General features: G+C 53.7%; 1 protein-coding gene across 1 annotated transcript; it reads left to right on the plus strand.

Moving 5' to 3' along the window:
• The first annotated feature begins 292 nt into the window (after nt 1-292).
• Nucleotides 293-23,080, plus strand: LOC133340227 (protein-glutamine gamma-glutamyltransferase K-like). The gene is made up of 14 exons (XM_061548257.1): nt 293-944; nt 3,611-3,799; nt 4,979-5,332; nt 6,165-6,283; nt 6,782-6,889; nt 7,607-7,787; nt 8,144-8,282; nt 9,002-9,105; nt 9,978-10,066; nt 10,945-11,098; nt 17,816-18,106; nt 18,356-18,516; nt 20,191-20,333; nt 20,985-23,080. Exons 1-14 carry the CDS (start codon nt 659-661, stop codon nt 21,124-21,126), a joined length of 2,460 nt encoding a protein of 819 aa, XP_061404241.1. The 5' UTR covers nt 293-658; the 3' UTR covers nt 21,127-23,080.
• Nucleotides 23,081-23,430: the final 350 nt, after the last annotated feature.

A 23,430-nucleotide genomic window follows, 5' to 3' on the forward strand; every position in this document is an offset into this window, starting at 1 on the left:
GAGTACCTTGGCCGGTGTGTAAACCTCGCCGCTAGGGAGGCAAAGGCGGCCGGCCGTGGTGCTGGTCACCCACCCCTTCGTGTGTCGTTACCGGCCTTCGCAATGCGTCAGCCACGACACCACAGTTCAAGCCCCAGACATCGTCCCCTCTCACTCCACCGTCACCCGTCCTGCTCCCACCCCTCCTCTCTCCCCGTCTGGTGGGGGGGGGGGGTGTCCTGAGCTCCCCTCCCTCCCCTCTCTCTCTCTCTCTAGAGGGTGGAGTTGGAATGAGGAGTCGCACCCCGTTGCCTTCCTTGGCAGTGCCTCCACGCCCTCCACCGTGCAGGTACAGCGCACGCGCACCGAGTGAGGCCCGTGAACTCGGCGTTCCCAGGCCGGTGGACCGATAGATCCCAGGCCGGTGAATTTGGCGTTCCCAGGCCGGTGGACCGGTAGATCCCAGGCCGGTGAATTCGGCGTTCCCAGGCCGGTGGACCGATAGATCCCAGGCCCGTGAATTCGGCGTTCCCAGGCCCGTGGACCGGTAGATCCCAGGCCGGTGAATTCGGCGTTCCCAGGCCGGTGGACCGATAGATCCCAGGCCCGGTGCTTGCCCCAACCCCCCCCCCCCCTCCTTCTAAATCAAACGCCGCCGTTGGCGGGGGCCCCTCTCTCGATGGCTGACCGCGAGGAGCTCGGTCGACAGTACGCGGAGGGACGGCGCCACCGCCTCTCGTCCGTGTGCCCCAGCCCGATTGGCTCGGGGCAATTCCCGGGCATCGGTTTCCCCCCCGGGGTAGCTGCCCCCCGTAAGGGCCGCTCGCTTCGCCGCCTGTGCTGCTGCTGCCTGCCCGCGCGGCGTGCCCCGGGAGGCGAGGGCGACTACACGGCACCGCTCAGCTCCGGGAAGAATCAGCACGCCGCCGCCGCGGAGGAGGAGGCCGAGGAGGAGACCGAGCTGCGTGAGTGTCGAGGGATGCTCGTCGAGACGAGTCGTTCACACGCACGCTCGCTCATGCGTTCGCTCGTGCGCTCGCTAGCTCACGCGTTCTGTGCAGTGCACGGCTTCGTCATAATTCACCCAATGTCTTCATTCGCGAAGTCAAGACAGTCGCTTAGCGTCAGACAATCAAGTGCTTCGTCGTTCGTTCAGTAAATCTTATAGTTAGCAAATAAGTCGGTCGATCGCGTAGTTACTGATTCATTCACTCAGCGGCGTAGTCCTTCATTCCATCACATGGTTACTCAGTCATTCAGGCTTTCACTTTGTCACTCATTCAGTCAGTACGTCGCGTAATTAATCGGTTAGTTACTTAATCAATCGTGCAGTCATCCCGTCACTTGGTCATTCCGTCACTTGGTCATTCATTCAGACAGTCTATCACATTCAGCGAATGACTCATTTTGTCATTGCATCGCCCACTCTATTGCATACTGCTCTCGCTCGAACAGGGACTTACTCATTCACGCACTCCATCATTAGGTCAATAAATACATCACCCCATTCAAGTCTCACACACCCACTCACTCTGATTTCATCACTTCTTCATTCATTTATTCACTCACTCAATAGATCTATGCATCTCTCACTCCCCCTCATTAATTTATTGCATCGCTCACCCACCCATTCCATAATTTAATTACTCATTTATTCCATCATTTCATCGCTCACCGATGTAATCACTCACCAACTCACATTTTCGTTGCAAAACTGACTCACTCAATACATTATTTATTTACCCCATCGCTAATTCAGTCACTGGATTACTGTATAACGCACTCATTGCGTCATTCACTCGCTGACATGCTCCATAATTTCTATCACTCAAACACTCACTCGCCCATTCATCACCCTCGTTGTCCTTCCCCCGCACTTCCGATCAAACACGGTTGGCTACGCACGGCGCGAAAGAAGTTCAACATACATACATCACTCACTCACTGCATCACTCCGTCCTTCACTAATTCGATCACTGCATCACCCGCTCACTCACTCGATCCGGCCATCCATCTACATAGACAATCCATCACTCACTGCGCCATCCACCTCAGCGCCACGACATCTCGTATCCCCATCCACGCCTCTCCCTATCCCTTCCTTCACCAGTGAATCCCCCACCCGTCCCAGCCCGCATCCCTTCACGAGCACCTGACAGCTTCACTGGCGCTGCGCCACCAACGGAGACGAAAGACCGGGTTCTACAAACACTTTGCCCAAGGGGCTTGTGCTGTTTTCTCTCTCTCTCTCGCTGTCAAGCATATCGTAAACGCGCTGTCAGTTACAAGCCACGACACGAAGCAGTTTGCAATACTGCAAATACATCAATAAAAACCCTCGCAGCTCAGCAGTGCACCAGCTTGTGTGCATGTGTATTCGGGGAGCGGTGTGGGTGAGCGGTGGTGCAGCGGTTAGCGCGCTGCGCTACGAACCCGGCTACCAGAGTTCGATTCCGAACACAAGTGACGATTATCTGAACCGCTCAGGGGCTTCTTGGAGGTCGACTCAGACTCGAATGAATACCTGGTGTGATGTGTAAACATCGCCACGAGGGAGACAAAATGCGGCCTGGTCGTGGTGCTGGCCACCCACCCCCTTGCGTGCCGTGCTGGCTGTCATAGGTGCTGGTGGACTAAACTTGTCCCAACAGTCTGTTAAAGGCGATACGGGGGGGGGGGGTCTTTGTATTTGTGTGTGTGTCAGAGAACAGGCAGTAGATGGTCACCTTTATAGCCGCGTGTCCCCCGAAACTCGAGGGGCAAACTGCTCCGTTGTTAGCCTCTGATCTCCTGCATACCTTGCCAGGTTTTGCGTGTGAGTCAAAGTTGTCATTCGTCGATGTAAGTACATTTTGAGGGCATACGGCTAGGGCAGGGGTCGGTGGCTCTTGAGGCGCGTTGCGGCTCTTTAAAGACTGCTTCGTGACGCGTCATTCACGTGCTGAGCGGCTCTTGAAATGGTTTGTTATCGAATTCAAAAGTAACGGCCCTTCTTGTTATTCTGGTTGTCGACTCCTGGGTTAGAGGATGTAATAAACACAATGTATCTCTGAGATGTCGTGAAACAGCAAACGACCACTCGTTTGCGATGTCGCATTCAGTGCTATAGAGGGATATGAAATGAACGTCAGTGGAATACACAATAAGTTCACTCTCCAATGAGAGTTTACCTTACTTGCAAAACAGTCGATCGATTTACATTATTTTTTAAACTGACTTCAGACCAGATTAAGAGATCATGGCTAGCCAATTACAATACAGTTAAGACACATTCAAATAATTTTGACATGCTGGAATTACCACTGTCCCATGAAGTGCTAAAATATACAACACAAATTAAAACAAACATGTAATTCACGTATGAACACTTAAATCTGGTTACCATCTTGCAGGCATATTCTAAAACCAACCCTTTTAAACATATCGATAGAAAAAGGTTCGTGTTTGACGTTACAATACTGGACGGTAAGTCATTCCTTCTCTCGTATTTAGAGAAAGACTTAACTCCCGCGTGTATTCTCATCGTGACCTCCCCCACGCATGTCCCCGTGTGACACCACATGCATCCCCTTGTGAACTCCCCACGTGTATCCTCACCGTGACCTCCCCCTACCTCCCCACGGGACCTCAGTGGGCGAGCGCCTGGTCGTGTTGCGCGTGGAGAGCGCGGGGAAGGAGGAGGCGGCGGTCGAGCACCGCACCGGCGGCTTCGCGCAGGCGCAGCTCGTGCTGCGGCGCGGGGCCCCGTTCCGCCTGCGCCTCAAGCTGAGCCGCGCCGTGCAGCGACACCGCGACTCCATCGTCCTCGAGTTCAGCACCGGTAGGTGGACAGCGACGGGGCGTGGCCAGCGGGGGTAAAGTTCAGCACCGGTTGCGTGGACAGCATCTGGGCGCGGTGCGTGGGGGTTTTAGAGTTCAGCACCGGTTGGTGGACAGCGACGGGGCGCTGTGGGTGGCGAGGAGGGGGTGGTGGAATTCAGAACTGGTGAGTGGACAGCGACGGAACGCGGCGGGTTGGAGTGGAGTGGGGGAGTGATGGTGGGAAGTTATGTTGGAATCATTATATGATAGAGGTAATGGGCGAAAGCTCTGATGAGGGTGGTAATGGTCTGTCGTATACCAAGGTGAAATTAGAAACGTTATCGATGTGTGGATATCGAGGTTATTAAGCCATTCAGTGGCCTCACTGGAGGCGAAACGGGCAGTGTGGGATCAGCTGATTCATGGTCTGGCTCCGGTGGCCGCAGCAGTCACATTTCGGACTCTTTATTCATTTTCCATTGATGAAGGATGTTTTGGATGGTGATAGAATAACGGTAATGATGCTGGGGAATGAGATGATAAGGCGTTCATGGGGGTGATAATGATGAAGTTGATAGGATGATGGGGGTGGTGATGCTGGTGGATCATGGAGGTGATTGTGGGAATGATCGAGGTGTTATGGGGTTAATTACCGCATGCAGTAAATTGAGTGAGGTTGGAATGATGATGGGGGTGAACATATTTTGAGGATGATAGGGATAATTGTGATAAAATGATTGGAATTATGTTAATGGTGATGATGTTGGTGACAAGGATGATGATTACGCTGTTGCTAATACTGATGAGTATTATGACGCTGCTGCTGACGACTAGTAAGTTGCTACTGATGCTGATGATGCGGAAGCTCCTACTGATGATAATCACGACGCTGCGGATTCAGACGACGCCGCTCACGAACAATAACGGCACTCACCACACGAATGCAGAAGATTCTACTGGCGGTGGTGGTGGTGGTGGGTAGCGACGATGCTGATTCTGCTGATGATGCTGCTGATGATGCTGATGATGATGATGCTGCTATGCTGATGATACTGATGATGCTGATGATACTGATGATGCTGATGCTGCTGATGATGCTCATGATGCTGATGATGCCGATGCTGCTGATGCTGATGATTATAACCCCCCTCTCTGTGGCCGTACCCCCCCTCCACTCACTCCTCATCCTACCACGCAGGTCTGTCCCCGCAGCTACGCAAGGGGACACTGATCCAGGTCCCCTTGCGCTGGGAGCTGCCGCCCGAGCAGCAGGACGACGCGGGAGCCCAGCGGGACGGAGGCGCGGGAGGCCAGGGCCAGGAGGGTGGGGGCCAGGGGGGTGGGGGGGAGGAGGGGGGCGGGTGGAGCGCCGTGGTGGAGCGCGAGGAGGAGCGCGCGCTGTACGTGCTCGTGCGCTCGTGCCCGCGCTCCGTGGTGGCGCGGTACGAGGTGGCAGCGTGCGCACACAGCGACACCACGGCGGCGGAGGAGAAGGTGCGCTCCAAGCGAGAGCCACTCAGCGTCTACATCCTCTTCAACCCGTGGTGCCGCGGTGAGGCAGTGGGGCGGTGACGTGGGGTGGGGAGGTGGGGCCGAGGAGGAGGGGGAATGTGTGTGGGGGTGTGTGTGTGGGGTGTGTGTGGGGGGGGTGTGTGGGGGGGGTGTGGGGGGGGGTGTGTGTGTGGGGGGGGTGTGTGGGGGGGGTGTGTGGGGGGTGTGTGTGTGGGGGGGTGTGTGGGGGGGTGTGTGTGTGGGGGGGTGTGTGTGGGGGTGTGTGTGTGGGGGGGGGTGTGTGTGGGGGTGGTGTGTGGGGGGGGTGTGTGTGGGGGGGGGTGTGTGGGGGTGTGTGTGTGGGGGGGTGTGTGGGGGGTGTGTGTGTGGGGGTGTGTGTGGGGGGGGTGTGTGTGGGGGTGTGTGTGGGGGTGTGTGTGGGGGTGTGTGTGTGGGGGGGTGTGTGTGTGGGGGGGTGTGTGGGGGGTGTGTGTGTGGGGGGGGGTGTGGGGGGGTGGGTGGGGGTCAACAACTATGAAAGAGCTATTGAGGAGGCACGGGGATGACGAGGGCGGGTGGAGGAGTGGGGACAGGTGAGGGGAGGGAGGGGGAATGTGCAGGAGTGAGGACGGGGAGGAGGAGGAGGAGGAGCAGGGTGAGGGGGAGTGAGGGCGGGAGGAGAAAGGAGGAATGTAGAGAATTGGGGAAGAGTGAAGGAAGATGAAATTGATGATGATGCTGATGACAGTTAAAGAGAAGGGGCAAGAAAGAGTGGGGCGTAGGAGGAGGGTTAAGGCAGAGCATGGAGGGTGGAACGATGGTGGAGATCCAATGCGGATGGCGGTGATGTCCGAGCGGATGACGATGCTGATGCTGCCACCGCCGCTGCGTAGAGGACACGGTGTACATGGAGAGCGAGGAGGAGAGGCAGGAGTACGTGCTGCGGGAGACGGGGCTCATCTACTACGGCAACAAGGAGCAGATCAGCGCGAGGCCCTGGGTCTTCGGACAGGTCTTTCTCGCCATCATCATCATCAGCCACCACCGCCACCATTGTCACCACAACACACCGTTATCATCATCAGTGTTATCCATCGAGCGCCACGGTGGTGAGATGTTAACTACTTCGCCTGATATACAGGAAACCGTGGGTTCGATCCCGATGCTGACGCCTGTATATTTGGAGTTTGTGTGTCCTCCCCGTGGTCGCGTCGATTGTTCTCCTTCGGGGTTTACCTCTACATTTAGAAACTTGCGATTCGAGTACGTGGCTGCTATATATATCAACAAAATAAGCCACTTCTTTTGGGCTATCATTTGTGGCGAGGTCGCTTCTGAAAAAATACCTCAGTGGGTCTAACCTCGTGAAATAAAAAATAGTTTTTGTTTTGTTTTATACTTCACTATCATCACCAACTTTTTCATCGTCCACCTCCCCCTCCTCCTCCCAACCGCCCCTCCCCCCACCTCGCCCCCTCTCCTCCTCTCCCTCCTTCATCCTCCTCCTCAGTTCGGCAAGGACATGCTTGACACGTGCCTGCACCTGCTGGACCGCGCCAACATGCCGCTGTACGGACGCAACGACCCCGTGAATGTGGCGCGCGTCGTGTGTGGCATCGTGAGTAGAGACACGAGACTCACGCCCCCCCTCCTCGCTTTCCCCCCAACGTCTGAACACCTCAATAAGCCCCCCCCCCCCCCCCCACAGTCTACGGGGACCCCCAACAGCCATTGTTGTCCTGAAACTACGCCCGCCGCCTTCGTAACAGGCGCTGACCGGCGCCGTCAAGTACACCCCCAGGGAGTCCAGCATCCAGCAGTGGATTGACAAAGCGGACCGGCACATGTGCGCGTCGATTGCACATCCTCCATCACGCCGCATATGCAGGATGCGCGCCGCGAGACCATACTTCACCGCGCTGGTCACAATTGGTGAAGGGGCGGAGCCGAGGACTGGGTCAAATAAATCCCACGGCGCTGATGTTTGTGAGCCCTGCCTGGGAATCGAACTCGAGAATGTTTTGGTTCGTAGTTCAGTGCTCGAGACCCTTCTCGGGTGCCAATACTGAGTCGGAGCTCCCTAATGCACACGCGTGGAGAAAGTAGCTGTCAGCAAGCACCTATTAAGTCCCGACGTGGCACGCGGTGCGGTTGTGTGGCCAGGAATGACGCCCCAGCCGCCTTTGTCTCCCCAACCATCGATGTATGTGCTGCCCTCTACACACTAGGTGCCCACTTCAGACCGAGTCGACCCAGAGGAGACTCGGATCGCGGCGCTCGTAGCGCGGTGCGCCACCATCTCTCACTTGGCTCACAAAGCGCGCGCTCGCTGCAGGTCAACTCGCAGGATGACAGCGGGGTGCTGGAGGGGAACTGGTCCGGGGACTACACGGAGGGCACCTCGCCGGCCGCGTGGACCGGCAGCGTCGAGATCCTGCAGGGCTACCACAAGGGAGCGCGCCCCGCGCCCGTGCGCTTCGGCCAGTGCTGGGTCTTCTCCGGGGTCACCACCACCGGTGTGGAAGCAGCCGTGCCTCGCCGCACCACGCCGCACCACCACGCCACACCACGCCACACCGCACCACACCGCACCTCGCCCCACCTGGCCTCGCCAAGCTCAACCACAACCGCGCCGCACTGCATCGCACCACGATCCACCGCGCCGTTAGGACATTAAACTCCACCCCGCGTCACGCGGCACCTAAACGACATCGCAACCTCCAGCGCCGTGACCCGCGCTGCACCGCTCCGCCCATGTCCACCACCGCCGCCCTGCCCGCCCTAAACCACTGTCCACCCCGCCTTGCCCCTGCCCACCCGTGTCCTGTCCACCCGTGCCCCGCCCGCCCGCCCGCCCGCGCCGTGCCCACAGTGATGCGCTGCCTGGGCATCCCGTGTCGCAGCGTCACCAACTTCTGCTCGGCGCACGACACGGACGTGAGCCTCACGACCGACGTCTACGTGGACGAGAAGATGAAGCCGATAGACGACCTCAACACGGACTCCATCTGGTACACGCATACCGACTGCCTGTCAGCAGATGTCTTTGCCTGTTGGATTGTATGTCTCGTCCCCGTGTCTGTCTTTCGAGTTGGTTGTCTGTCTGTGCGCTCGTTGTGTTGTCTGCGTATCGAATTGTCTCTTTATGTCTCCAACTGATCCTTGTAGATTTAGAATTAATAATAGTAATGCAATTTATAACGCGCGCAAACTTGCTGACGTAATGGCCACAACTCAGAGGCGCGGAGCCAAGCTCAGAGTCGCTCGAAAGCGTGGTTATAGAGGTGAGTTTTTAAGTGTCTCTTGAAAGAGGCGATTGAGGTGATGCTGCGAATGTGCAGAGGGGTAGCGTTCCAGACTGTTGGGGCTGCCACCGACGTGACCATCCTGGATCTTGGTATCAAGAGGAGGTCGTGAGTCGCGCTGCGCAGGCTTCTGCCGTGTGCTGAGCTGCAAGTTGTCAATAATGAAGAAAGGTAGGGCGGGCAGGCAGATGTGAAGGCATGGCGGCAGAGGCTGGCGATCTTGTAATTGACCCGACTGGCGATGAAGCAACTGTTACTGCTCCTGTAACAGCTGCTGAAAGTGTTGGTGCTGCTTTTACATTTGATGCTACTGCTGCTGATGGTGATGCTAATACTGTTGCTACTGCTGATACTGCAGCTGATGATGATGATGTTGGTGCTGCTACTGATGATGCTGATGATGCTGATGCGTCCTCGTTTTACAGGAACTTCCACGTGTGGAACGAGTGCTGGATGGCCCGGCCTGACCTCCCGATGGGATACGGGGGGTGGCAGGTGATCGACACGACCCCCCAGGAGACCAGTCTAGGTGAGCCCCCCACAACAACCAACAAAGCCCCCCTCAACCCCACCCCGTCCCACCCCCATCTCTCACCCCCTCCCACGTGGCCCTAAATCCTCCCGTGACCCCCACAGTTGCCCCCACGTGGGCAATCATAAGGGGGGCGTTTTGCCAGTTCTGAACATCCACGTGCACTGGACTGATACCTGCACCGGCCCTGGATACTTGCCACGTTGGCTGGCGTGGTGAAGTATGTACACCATACACGCACTGATTAACCAATCATTGCCACGAGTACGTTGGCACATTTTTAGTCTAACAGCTGCGAAGAGTGAACCACTCGCTCCATATACAGTACAGATTCATCCTGAACTACTCCCCTCACTCCCCGCACCCCCCTCCTTGCTCCCCTCGCTCCCCCCCCTCCTCTCCCTCCCCACACCCCCCTCCTCTCCCTCCCCTCCCCGCACCCCCCCTTCTTCCCCCTCCCCACACACCCCTCCCCTCCCTCCCCTCCCTGCACCCCCCTCCTCTCCCTCCCCCTCCTTCCCCTCCACTCACCCCCCCTCCTCTCCCTCCCCTCACCCCCTCCTCTCCCTCCCCGCACCCCCTCCTCCCTCCCCGCTCACCCCCGTCCTCTCCCTCCCCGCACCCCCCTCCTCCCCCTCCCCTCCCCGCACCCCCCTCCTCCCCCTCCCCTCCCCTCCCCGCACCCCCCTCCTCCCCCTCCCCTCCCCGCACCCCCCTCCTCCCCCTCCCCTCCCCTCCCCGCACCCCCCTCCTCCCCCTCCCCTCCCCGCACCCCCCTCCTCCCCCTCCCCTCCCCGCACCCCCCTCCCCGCATCCCCCCTCCTTCCCTCCCCTCACCCCCCTCCTCCCCCTCCCCGCGTGGTTCCCAGGGTTCTACCGGTGTGGCCCCGCGTCCGTGAACGCGGTGCGGGATGGGCAGGTGCAGCACAAGTATGACGCTCCCTTCGTGTTCGCAGAGGTAACGGGGCTCGTGCCCTTTAGTTTTATTTATATTCGCATTTCAAACACATTCCCGTGTTTTATTTCCCCAATGTGGTCCACGCTGCGGGTATCGGCAGAAAGCGGGGGGAGGGGTCGGGGAAGGGGAGATCAGTTCGGAAATCAGGCAGAGCAGTTCGACCAGGGCGTCATGTCGAACTCAACATGTTTTCCTGGTCGCTGGTAGGTAGACTGAAGCCACAGGGATACTAGATGTGGTATGCCGGGTGCGGAACATATTTAAGCGTTGACCAGTTGGCGAGACGTTCAATACCTCGTCGGATATGCAGTTGGTACTGGGTTCGATCCTGACCCTGACGCTTGTATATTTGCAGTGTGCATGTCCTCCCGGTGGTCGTGTGTATTTTTCTCCGGGCTCTCCAGGTTTTCCCCTCCACGTTTAGAATCAACATTCATGCGTTCAGAGTATTTGTTTGCTATACATTTCCACGTGATAAGTCACTTCCTTGAGCGATGATTTATGGCCAGGTCACTTCTGAAAAAATATATATATCGCTCGGTGGACCTTACCTGGTCAAATAAATAAAAACAATAGCTTCTTTTAATTTAGGTGGCACGTGACTAGCAGCCGTGGCGAGGCGTGTAACAGAAGGCTGCACGTGAGGTGCAAATGAATCCCCCAGCGGTTAGAGAACGATCCGCGGAAGCGGTTATCACAGATCTACATCCGAGAACCCTTCATCTGACCCCTGGTCCACGTAGTTTGTTCGGTGGCGGTGGAGGGGGGCGGTGAAGGGGGGGAGTGGGTATAGCACTTTCCTAACTACCCGCTCTTCCGCGTAGAGTAATCCTCGTCGAATGGCAGTAGTCGCGTTCTGGTGTGGTGTCGATTGACAGGTGAACAGCGACCGCGTGTACTGGATGAGGCAGCCTGGAGGGGAGTTTTCCGTGCTCAGCGTGGACAAGCAGGCGGTGGGGCACTGCATCAGCACCAAGGCCGTGGGCTCGGACCAGCGAGAAGACATCACCGGCCTCTACAAACACCCCGAGGGTGCGCCCCTCCCCCCCCCCCAAACTCATCACGGAACAACCTCGTCATCGTCAATCAATCGTCATCAATCACCATTGTCATTCAGGAATTCGTCATCATCATTATCATCATCCGGTCGTCATCATTATCATCTATTCATCACTCGATTATCACCACCGACGTGGAACCATCGCTCATAATTGTAATGTAAACGTCACTCAATCATCATTACCACCTTTAGCATTATTAAAGCAATCGTCATTATCAGTCATCACTCATCACACTCAATCGTCTTCATCCAATCATCACCATTAACCTCGTTGAGTCTATCATAACCATCATCAATATCGATCATCAATCATCAGTAAATAATTATCCAAACCTTCCTTTGCTCAATCACCGTCATTATCATTGCCCAGGCCCTATACGATGATCTTCAATCAAGATACGTATTTTTTACATCATTGGTCATGGTTAATCTACTGCTAGATGAAGACCTCCTGCACCTTCCACCATCTTCCGATACAACAACCCGCCCAGCATCTGCACGCGAGCCGATTTAAATCCTTTGGCAGCCTATAAAGTTTTGCTGGTTTTGATGCCCTTGGTTTTATCAGGTATTGCTCTTCCTTGGGAATAGGTAGGTAGCTACCTTACATTTAAACGAGATCCTACCAATACCTTGGAACATAGGACTACTGCCATCATTGCCAAGTCATCAAATCTCAAGGATTGAGCAATGCCTGCTCAAACAAAGGGTGTCATAACCATCAAGACGCCTCGCGCTGCCAAAGATTCACAATCCTGAATGTCCCATTAAGACCCATAGTTAGTACAATGGGCTCTGCCACGTACAAATTAGCACAATACGTAACAAAACAAATACAGCCCTACATCGGCAGGACATCTTCTTCATTAAAAACTCAGGACATCTTGTAAATATAATTAAAGATATTAAGCTTAACCCTATTGATATTCAGGTAAGTGTTGATGTGACTTCTCTGTTCACGAGGGTTCCGGTGAATGAGTCGATTAAATTACTCGCTACTCTGGTAACTAACACAGCTATTGCCAAATATATCCTACGACAAGCTGAGCACTATCGAAATAACACCTGTTGCTTGTGGAAATGTTATTTCTATAAACAAAAGAAAGGAGCAGCAAAGGGCTCTCATTTGTCTCCTGCGATGGCGAATTTGTACATGGAAGACTTTGAATCAAACGAAATAGCTTTAGGCGCACGAGAACCATCTGATTGGTTAAGATATGTGGGTGACACGTTGGTGGTTTGGCCACACGGCAAAGATACACTTAATACATTTCTAAATCATCTCAACTCGCTAAACCCGTCCATCCAGTTCACCATGCAAGTGGAGGTTGATATAAATCTGCCATTTCTGGATATTCTGCTCGGGCACGGCCGAAACGGTAAAATAACAACACGGCGTTTACCAAAAAAGAAAACTCACACTGACGCCGATCTCAATGCAGAGTAACACCATCACATCGCACCGAAATCCTCTCTCATCAAGACGCTCATACATCGGTCTAATAAAGTGTCAGACGGTGAGGAGTGAAATGAAACATTCTAGATTTTAAGCTTTCGTGACTGCAAGGATTCATACTCTTAGGTTTTTTCGGTAAAGTCACGTAGGTAAAAAGTTAAATTAAAATTAATAAAAGAAATAATAGAAATAAAATTAAATAATAAATCACGACGTTTCGGAGGCAACACAAGTCTCCGTCATCAGGTGGGACTGTCACAGCTAGATTTACTGTATCAAGTGAGGCAAAAAAATTCAAGATACAAGTTCATAAATACAAGTTAAGAGGGGAGGAGGGGGGAGGAGCTTATCTGAGTGTGGTAGCCAAGGGATGGAACGTATTGGGGGGGGGGCAGGGCTAAAAGAGAACAACAGGTCACATGCTAAAGGTGCACATGATGCTAGAAGAGAACGACAATGCACATGTTGTTTTACCCAGTGTTGGTGGCCATCCAAATACAAAAAAGGAGAGTACTGTTAAACGCTGGGGATGTTAACACTCGGTAAAGTAGAATAGTACCTGTCAAATAAGATGGTCCAAAAATGTGTAGTTACATCTTTTTTGCATGGTTAATAACATCTTTACAATGATTACTCAGTTTGTACCCATCATCACGGTTGAAATTATGTCTGTGTTTGTATATCTGGATGGCTTCATGTACAAACCTTTGATGGTAGCCAGAGGGTTTGCAGAGCACCTTGGTGAGAGCCCACAGCGTTGTAACAATGATCAGCAAAGAACGCTGTGGGCTCTCATGACCAAGGTGCTCTGCAAACCCTCTGGCTACCTCTTCTTGGTTCTTTCGGTAAAGTCACGTAGAAGGGAAGTAATAAAATAATAAAAATAAAACATAATAAAATAATTCTCACGACGTTTCGGCCACAACGCAAGCAGCCATCCTCAGGTGAAGAATGAAACGCCACCAAGCTTGGAGCGTATATTTAAGCTGGGTTGGAGGGGGGTGGAAGAAGAGCGCCTTGACAAAATAATTTGTTTGTGTTACCTTAGAGTCGCGGAATCTCTTCAGAAAGGTGAGAGACTCAATTAGCTGAGCCTTCTTATCCCGGAGCTTGTTGAAGGATCTCAAAGTTACGTGGAAACCCTCCCCGTAGAGGCGGTTAAATTTCGATTTAAAGCTTTCGTGACTGCAGGGATTCATCTTCTTGGTTCTTTCGGTAAAGTCACGTAGAAGGGAAGTAATGAAATAATAAAAATAAAACATAATAAAATAATTCTCACGACGTTTCGGCCACAACGCAAGCAGCCGTCCTCACACCACCAAGCTTGGAGCGTATATTTAAGCTGGGTTGGAGGGGGGGGAGGTGGGAAGAAGAGCGCCTTGACAAAATAATTTGTTGGTATTACCTTAGAGTCACGGCTACCATCAAAGGTCTGTACACGAAGCCATCCAGATATACAAACACAGACATAATTTCAACTGTGATGATGGGTACAAACTGAGAAATCATTGGAAAGATGTTATTAACTATGCAAAAAAGATTTAACTACACATTTTTGGACCATCTTATTTGACAGGTACTATTCTACTTTAACGAGTGTTAACATCCCCAGCGTTTAACAGCACTCTCCTTTTTTGTATTTGGATGGCCACCAACACTGGGTAAAACAACATGTGCATTGTCGTTCTCCTCTAGCATCATGTGCACCTTTAGCATGTGACCTGTTGTTCTCTTTTAGCCCCGCCCCCCCCCAATACGTTCCATTCATTGCCTACCACACTCAGATAAGCTCCTCCCCCCCTCCTCCCCCCCCCCTTAACTTGTATTTATGAGGAACAAGTATCTTGAAATTTTTTGCCTCACTTGATACAGTAAATCTAGCTGTGACGGTCCCACCTGATGACGGAGACTTGTGTTGCCTCCGAAACGTCGTGATTTATTATTTTATTTATATTATTACTTTTATTACTTTTATTTTAATTTTTTACCTATGTGACTTTACAGAAAAAACCTAAGAGATGAAACATGTTAAAGAAGCGCTGCAATTGAACGGTTACAATTGTAATAACGCTCTGGAGACGGCTTGTGGAATCAGTCCTTTTATTTACTTTCCTCAGTTCACAAGCACTCCCCGTTGCTGGCAGGCAACGGGAACTGGGCAGACAGATCGCAAGAGACGCACCGCCACGTGGCACTCGGAGCCCCGCTCGCGCGTGACCCCTCTCTCTCTTCGTTCCTTGTCTGACCACGTGTCCCTCGGCTCTTCCCTTATTTAATGCCTGGGTCACGTGGTACGCTCCAGCCAATCCTTAATAGCCTGCGCTGAATGTTCCAGATTCCTCCATCAACTCCTGGGACCACGCCCCTGACTTGTCTTCCCATTGGCTGAAGCCAAGAGCAGCAGAACCAATCATCCTAGCTGACATCTCTCGATCACGCCAGGGCCATGCTCCCAGGCTCTCCCCCCATTGGCTGTAGAGCAGGACCGGCAGAGCCAATCACCACGTGAGCCGGACATAGGCTCTCATTACACAATGATCGGCAGGGCACTGAATGTCAACACCACATCAAACAGCATAAGCGTTGCAACAGGTCGGCAATTAAAACTATTAAACTACCGTACATTGCGAGGGGGTAACTGATAAACGAGCCAGATTTCTGGAAAAAACAAACTTCCGAGTGAGATTTGGCATGGTACACAAAGTCACGTAGGTAAAAATAAATAATAAATAAAAATAATAGAAATAATTATAGAAATAAAATAATAAATCACGACGTTTCGGGCGCAACACACGTCGTGATTTATTATATTATTTCTATTATTATTTCTTTATTATTATTTATTTTCATTATTTATTTTTACCTACGTGACTTTACTGAAAAAACCTAAGAGTATGAATCCTTGCAGTCACGAAAGCTTCAAATCTAGAATGGTACGCAAAATACAAAAATCTATATTTGGTACTAAAGATGGGTTAGCGAAGCAATCAACCGAAGGTGTGTACTGTATTCATTGCGCCTTTGACAAATGCCGTGTTGGTCAGACGGACGAATGATCAGTAGGAGACTAAAAGAACACCAAATAAATATTAAATACTCCCAAATACAACTGTCGGCAGTGGCAGAACACACGTGCCAACAAGGACATTCAATCGATTTAGACAATGTTGAAGTTCTGTGCAAAACTAGTTACGACTGGCCAAGACTAATTAGATAATCTATCGAAACTGAATACACATTTACTTTAACCGTTCCGACAGCTCCAGGCTTAGTGCTGCTTGTAAGCTAATTACCAAGTAATGCTACACTGTTTAACTGCATGCCTATATAGGTCAACATATGTCGATGATTATTAACTGTGAGCAGACGATGAGAGCTACTGCGATTGTTTGCAACCCAAAACAGCAGCATGTACATGTGTAGTGCTCGAACCGACACGACAGCTTCTTGCCTTTCCTCGTTACTTTATTCCACGTATTTCGATCAAGACTCCTCCATCCAACATCGCTCAACGTTCCTCCCGCTAACACCTATCCACCATTCTCCTCCGCGCTCTCGGCTCGCTCGCTGCGTTCCTCCGGCCTCACTCGCTCCCCTTCACTCCTCCGTCGACTCTCCTCTCCACTCTCTCCGCCACAGTTCGACTGCTCTTTATCAGATCCACCGTCCCACTCCGTCGTAGCTACATCAGCTTCTCTTCCCACACTCCAGCCGCTTCCTACTCGCTTCGTCGTCTCACTGCTACTCTACGCTTCTCCACTGCTACCCTACGCTTCCCTACTGCTACCCTACGCTTCTCCACTGCTACCCTACGCTTCTCCACTGCTACCCTACGCTTCTCCACTGCTACCCTACGCTTCTCCACTGCTACCCTACGCTTCTCCACTGCTACCCTACGCTTCTCCACTGCTACCCTACGCTTCTCCATTGCTACCCTACGCTTCTCCACTGCTACCCTACGCTTCTCCACTGCTACCCTACACTTCTCCACTGCTACCCTACACTTCTCCACTGCTACCCTACACTTCTCCACTGCTACCCTACACTTCTCCACTGCTACCCTACACTTCTCCACTGCTACCCTACACTTCTCCACTGCTACTCTACACTTCTCCACTGCTACCCTACACTTCTCCATTGCTACCCTACACTGCTATTAGCTCTGCTGCTTCGACTCCTCCATCCTCTGTCTCCTCCCAGGCGCGAACTCCCATCTCCTCCAAAAACCCCTGTCTTTATCCCCGAGCCAATTAATCTCCAATTAATCAGGGGCATCCCCTGCGACGCCACTCGCCCCCCTGCCACTTGGCATGTTTTTCCAGACAATGCGGTGCCACTCCGCGACAATAACACCCTCTCGGCCAATCAGCGCCCTGCGTCCTTAATTACTCTCTGCCACCTGCTACCATCTTCAGACAGCGCGGGCCCCACATCCCGACAACAACAACGACCAACCAATCAGCGCCCCGTGTCCTTATTTGCTCCCACTGTACGCCGCTTGCGTTCACACCGACCTCCGCGCGTGACGCGTACTTTCAGGCACTACACATGCATAATGTGCATGCACAATGTGTTGATTACCATATGAATAACCCAACCGGTAATGGGTATCCATGGTGATGTATAAGCATGCATTAACCCCCTCCCCCTCTCTGGCCTTCGTGCCTGATTGTCTCACAAGTGACGACGGCACATTTATCTGTTCAAGTCGGGCTGCCGCCTGATGATGCTGGTTGTAATTACTGGCGAAACGTCGTACTTGAATTGCTATTGTTGTGGTGGATTTACTGTCCCAACACAACCGGTGTGCTGAATTAGTAACGAATTGGCGTCGTTTGCTTATGTGGCAAACCTTACTAATTGGCTGTGTCGGGTGGTGGTGGGTTTAACGACACATTTATGAATTTTGACTTAAAGCTTTCGTGACTGCAAGAATTCATGTTCTTGGGTCTTTCGGTAATGTCACGTAGATAGGTTGAAAGAAAATAGCCAAAAAAACTACGACGTTTCGATCACAACACAAGCGATCGTCGATTGCTTGAGTTGTGATCGTCTGACGATTGCTGTGACTTTGTAGTCCGAACAGGGCACGGGGTGACCACTAAGGTCTGAATTGGTCTGTAACAAAGCAGGGCACTGATCAGGGGTTGACAGCACCACTGCCAACAACAACAACAGCAGCGGCACTCATCAACCCATCCCCCCCCTACTCCGGCATGGCTCGTCCCGCCAGGCTCCAAGGAGGAGCGCGTTGCGGTGGAGACCGCGTGCTCGCAGGGCTCCAAGCCGAACGTCTACAAGGCCCCGGGCACCGCGCAGGACGTCCGCCTCCTGGTGAAGCCGCCCGCCGACGAGGTGGCGCTGGGCCGCGACTTCGTGGTGACGCTCCATCTGGCCAACCTCGACGCCGGCGAGGGGCGCACCGTGGCGCTGTTCTGCGCCGCGCACACCATGCACTACACGGGCGTGCTGCGTGGCCGCGTCAAGCAGCACTCCTGGGAGCTGCAGCTCGCGCCCGGGGAGGGTGAGCGAGCATGCGCACGCACGGGCCATCGATCGGGCACGCGCACGCACGGGCCATCGATCAGGCACGCGCACGCACGGGCCATCGATCGGGCACGCACACGCACGGGCCATCGATCGGGCACGCGCACGCACGGGCCATCGATCGGGCACCTCCGTGGGATGGCCCCTGTGATTTTCGAGTCAAGGGGAAGGCCGCACGGAGAGGGAACTGCGATCGTAACTCCCCGGCGCTCTCTGTGTTGCGCAGAGTGCACCCTGAGCCTGCCCGTGAGCGCGAGCGAGTACCTGGAGTCGCTGGTGGACCAGTGCGCGATGCTCTTCACGGTGACGGGGCGCGTGGGAGAGACCGGGCAGACGCTCGCCACGCAGAGGAGCTTCCGCGTCAACTTCCCCGCGCTCGACGTCACGGTCCGATCCACGCACACTCAGTGTCACACTCACTCAGTGGCACACTCAGTGTCACACTCACTCAGTGGCACTCTCACTCAGTGGCACACTCACTCACTGCCACACTCACTCACTACCACACTCACTCACTGCCACACTCACTCAGTGGCACACTCACTCAGTGGCACACTCACTCACTGCCACACTCACTCAGTGGCACACTCACTCAGTGGCACACTCACTCACTGCCACACTCACTCACTACCACACTCACTCACTGCCACACTCACTCAGTGGCACACTCAGTGCCACATTCACTCAGTGCCACACTCACTCACTGCCACGCTCACTCAGTGGCACACTCTGCCACACTCAGTGGCACGCTCACTCAGTGGCACACTCACTCAGTGACACACTTACACTGCCACACTCACTCAGTGCCACACTCACTCACTGCCACACTCACTCAATGTCACACTCACTCAGTGGCACACTTACTCTGCCACACTCACTCAGTGGCACACTCACTCAGTGTCACACTCTGCCACACTCGCTCAGTGGCCACACTCAGTGTCACACTCACTCAGTGGCACACTCACTCAGTGGCACACTCAGTGGCACACTCACTCACTGCCACACTCACTCACTGCCACACTCACTCAATGTCACACTCACTCAGTGTCACACTCACTCAGTGGCACACTTACTCTGCCACACTCACTCAGTGGCACACTCTCTCAGTGGCCACACTCAGTGGCACACTCAGTGGCCACACTCACTGCCACGCTCACGCAGTGGCACACACTGCCACATTCAGGGGCACACCTACACTGCTACACTCAGTGGTACACTCACTCAGTGAGACACTCAGTGGCACACTCAGTGGTACAAAACAAAGACAAATATCCCCCGTATAGCCTGAACTTGGTTCTTAAAATACCTGAATTGACCTTGGGGATGCCCAGGACCAGACCAGAAATTCAACTAAAGTTGGTCATGAGCAGGAATCGGACTTGGGTTGCTGGTTTCCTAGCACAGTGCACTAACACTCCACGTCATCAGCTAATCATTACGCACACTGGCACACTGACACACACTCAATGACACACACTCACTGACACACACACACTAACACACACTCAGTGTCACACACACTGACACACTAACACACACTCAGTGTCGCACGCACACTGGCACACTGACACACACTCAATGACACACTCGCTGGCGCACTCACACTGACACGCCAACGCACACTCAGGAGGGGGGCGGTAGTGTAACGGTTAGCGCTACGCTGCGCTACGAAGTCGGCAACCCGAGCTCAATTCCCGCTCGCGGCCAACACCAGTGGCGACTATCTGAAACGGTTCTGGGCTTCCCCTAGGTCAACTGAGTCTCAAACGAGTACCTGGTGCGGTGTGTAAACATCACCACTGGGGAGACAAAGGCGGCCGGGCGTGGTGTTGACCACCCACCCCCTCGTGTGCCGCATTGGCCTTCATAGGTGCTCGCTAAGAGCACTTGTCCCGACAGTCTGTTAAGGCTATACGGTGGGAACTTTGTCTTTGTCAGCGGCACACTCTCTTACACTCACTTACACTCATAACTGGTACACTCATACCGATGATGACCGCGATGATTGCGACGATGATGATGATGATGCTGACGGAGCGATCAATGTGCCGACGTCACCAGGTGGACGACCGGGACGCGGTGCGCGTTGGGAGCAAAGCGCTGGTGAAGGTCTCCTTCACGAACCCCCTGCCGCAGCCGCTGCGCGCCGTCACGCTGCGCCTCGAGGCCGCGGGGCTGCTGGAGCCCACGCTCATCCAGCACGGGTACCCACCATCACGACCGCCATCACCACCACCATCACCACCACCATCATCATTATCATCACCACTATCACTGCCACCATCACCACCACCATCATCACCGCCACCACGATCAGCATCACCACCATCATCATCACCACCATCATCATCATCACCACCACCATCATCATCATCACCACCGCCACCACCATCATCACCGCCACCACCATCATCATCACCACCACCATCACTACCGCCATCACCACCACCATCACCATCATCACCGCCACCACCATCATCACCATCACCACCATCACCTCAACCACCATCATCACCGCCACCACCATCATCACCACCATCACTACCGCCACCATCACCTCCATCACCGCCACCATCACCGCTATCATCACCACTATCACAACCACCATCATCATCATTACCATCACCACCATCATCACCACCACCATCACCAATATCACCTTCACCACTATCACCACCACCAACGTGTCATCGTCGTTAGAGACCTCCATCACTGTCACCATTATCATCACCACCTTCACCCAGCACTGACTTCCCAAAGGGTCTTCCGATACACCTTGTCAACGGTGTTGATCTTGATGAGATCTCCTCTCTGCCCCCCCCCCCGTTCCCCCCCCCCCCCGCTCGCCCCCCCAGAGATGTGCCCGGGGGGGGCTCCGTGTACCGCACCGTGGCGGTGTTGCCGCGGGTGGCGGGGGTCGTCACCATCCTCGCCACCCTCGACTCTCACCAACTCATCACGGTGCACGGGGAACTCGAGCTGCTGGTCAAGGCGTGACGCTCGTGCACACGCCCGCCTGCTCGAACAGACGCACGAGGAATGACGGACACGTGCTCGTGTTCCTGGCACGTCCGTGATAGTACGAGTATGCGTGCCCGCGTATGTGCACGCACACTCCTGTACACACACATGCCCGCATAAGTACACACATACACACGAGACTGAGTTCAACGTTTGCCTCGACAGCTTGTTGAGGCTATCTATGGGCGGGGGAGGGATCCTTTGATTGAATGCAAAACACGAATGGCACGCTCACTCGTTGTGCGCGCGCTCGCTCGTTGTGCGCGCGCTCACTCGTGCGCGCGCGCTCACTCGTTGTGCGCGCGCTCACTCGTTGTGCGCGCGCTCACTCGTGCGCGCGCTCTTACGCGTATGCGAGCTCGTGGAGGACACGTGCCCGTAAGCGCGCCCGTCGTGTGAGTAGGACACGCGCTTGCACGTGCACAGCACTCGAATACACACTGAGGCTAATATGTACACCACGTGCTTGACAACACGCACGTGGTCGGAGAAGCAAGCCTACTCGTGTGTGCCTACACTGTGTGGCTTAAAAAGAAAACAACCGGCGACGTTTCGGGCATTCGACCTTCTTCTAAGCACACTATATATGTGTGCGTACTCGTACACACACACACACTGCACACACACACAACTGCACACACACACGTCGACAGACGCACGCACACCTATCGTATACGCACACGTCCTCGGATTCACACGGATACACAATCAGGCATGTAGACACGCCCGCTCATAAGTGGAAGTATAGGTGTAGGGTAAACGAGGCATTGAACCGAGTTCTCGATACGAGGGGGAAAATAATTCGGTGCCAACGCGCGATGAAGGAAGCGGAGACGGGGAGGCGATTGGGAAACGTTAACACCGAGAGACGGAGAGAGGAGCAATGTGCATTAGAGATCGACTTATTCAGTGGGCTTGGGGAGGAGGCATCGTGTCGAGATGGGACGATGGCAAGTGGAGGAGACTGGTCACGGAATGGCAGCCAAAGTAGGACGACCACCTCAGAGATGGAGCCACGAGATCGGTTCGCGTGAATGAGCGGCGAGACGGATTGTGGGTGACGTCGCGGGACTTTAGGGGCTTGCGTCGGTGTTGGTGAGGCGTTCATCCAGCAGTGGATAGAGCAGGGGTCGGCAACCGAAATAACAAGAAGAGATGTTTTTTTCTTCTTCGAATTCGCTAAAAACAACTCGATATTTCAAAAGCCGCAATGCACTGCGTGGTGAATACGTGATGTTGGTGGTGTCTCCTGAATCGACAACTGTCACGAATGATCGTCCTTAAAGAGCCGCAAAGCTGCCGGCCCCTGGGATAGACCGTGGATGATGATGCGCTCTCGTATCCAAAGACAAAGATCCCCGTATAGCCTCAACAGACTGTTGGGGCAAGTGCTGTTAGTGAGCACCTATGAAAGCCGGGACGGCACACGAGGGGGTGGGATGGTCAGCACCACGCCCAGCCGCCTTCGTCTCCCAAATGACGATGTTTACACACCGCACCAAGTACTCATTTGAGGCTGAGTCGACCTAGGGGAGGCCCAGGACCTATTCAGATCATCGTCACTGATGTTGGCCGTGAGCGGTAATCGAACTCGGGTCTCGAGTTCATAACGCAGCGCACTAACCACTACAACACCGCTCTCCGCCAATGACATACACCCACCGTACACATGCAAATATATGCACACACGTTCCTATCCAAACACACACACGTGTATATTCGATTCGTACGGTTGGCTACTTACGGGTGCGAAAGAAGTTCATGATAGATACACGTGCGTCCCGATACACGTTGAGTGGTAGCCGCACGCTGATACCCTCTGCCCGTCCCGCGTCCACAGGTTTATATGGGTTTCATATATTTCGTCATGTATTTTCATACCTTAGAATGTTTGCAATAATATTCTCTTATTAAAACTGCCACGGCATAACCGAACGTGTGTTTGTATTTACTTTTGTGTGTGTGTGGCGATTGGTTCTGTAGCGGTTAGTGCCCTGCGCTACGAAGCCGGCGACCCGAGTTCGATAAACTCTCACGGCCAACACCGGTGACGATTATCTGAATCGGTCCTGGGCCTACCCTAGGTCGACTCAGCCTCAAATGAGTATTCGGTGTGGTGTTTAAAACATCGCCACTCGGGAGACAAATGTGGCCGTGCGTGGTTTTGGCCACGTGTACCGTGCCGGCCTTCATAGATGCTCAATTACAGCACTTGCCCCAACAATCTGTCATAGGCTACAGAGGGGATCTTTATCTTTGTAGTGGAGAGCGGTGGCGCAG

The sequence above is a fragment of the Lethenteron reissneri genome, chromosome 9, assembly GCF_015708825.2.
Source record: "Lethenteron reissneri isolate LAM-NWPU_2019-01 chromosome 9, ASM1570882v1, whole genome shotgun sequence".
In the NCBI taxonomy this organism is placed as follows: Eukaryota; Metazoa; Chordata; class Hyperoartia; order Petromyzontiformes; family Petromyzontidae; genus Lethenteron; species Lethenteron reissneri.

Coding starts and splice junctions, on each gene's coding strand:
- LOC133340227 (XM_061548257.1), top strand. CDS start 659: ATGGCTGACCGCGAGGAGCTCGGTCGACAGTACGCGGAGGGACGGCGC. Junction 5,333..6,164: donor CTTCAACCCGTGGTGCCGCG/GTGAGGCAGTGG, acceptor GCCGCTGCGTAG/AGGACACGGTGTACATGGAG. Junction 18,517..20,190: donor TCCCCGCGCTCGACGTCACG/GTCCGATCCACG, acceptor CGACGTCACCAG/GTGGACGACCGGGACGCGGT.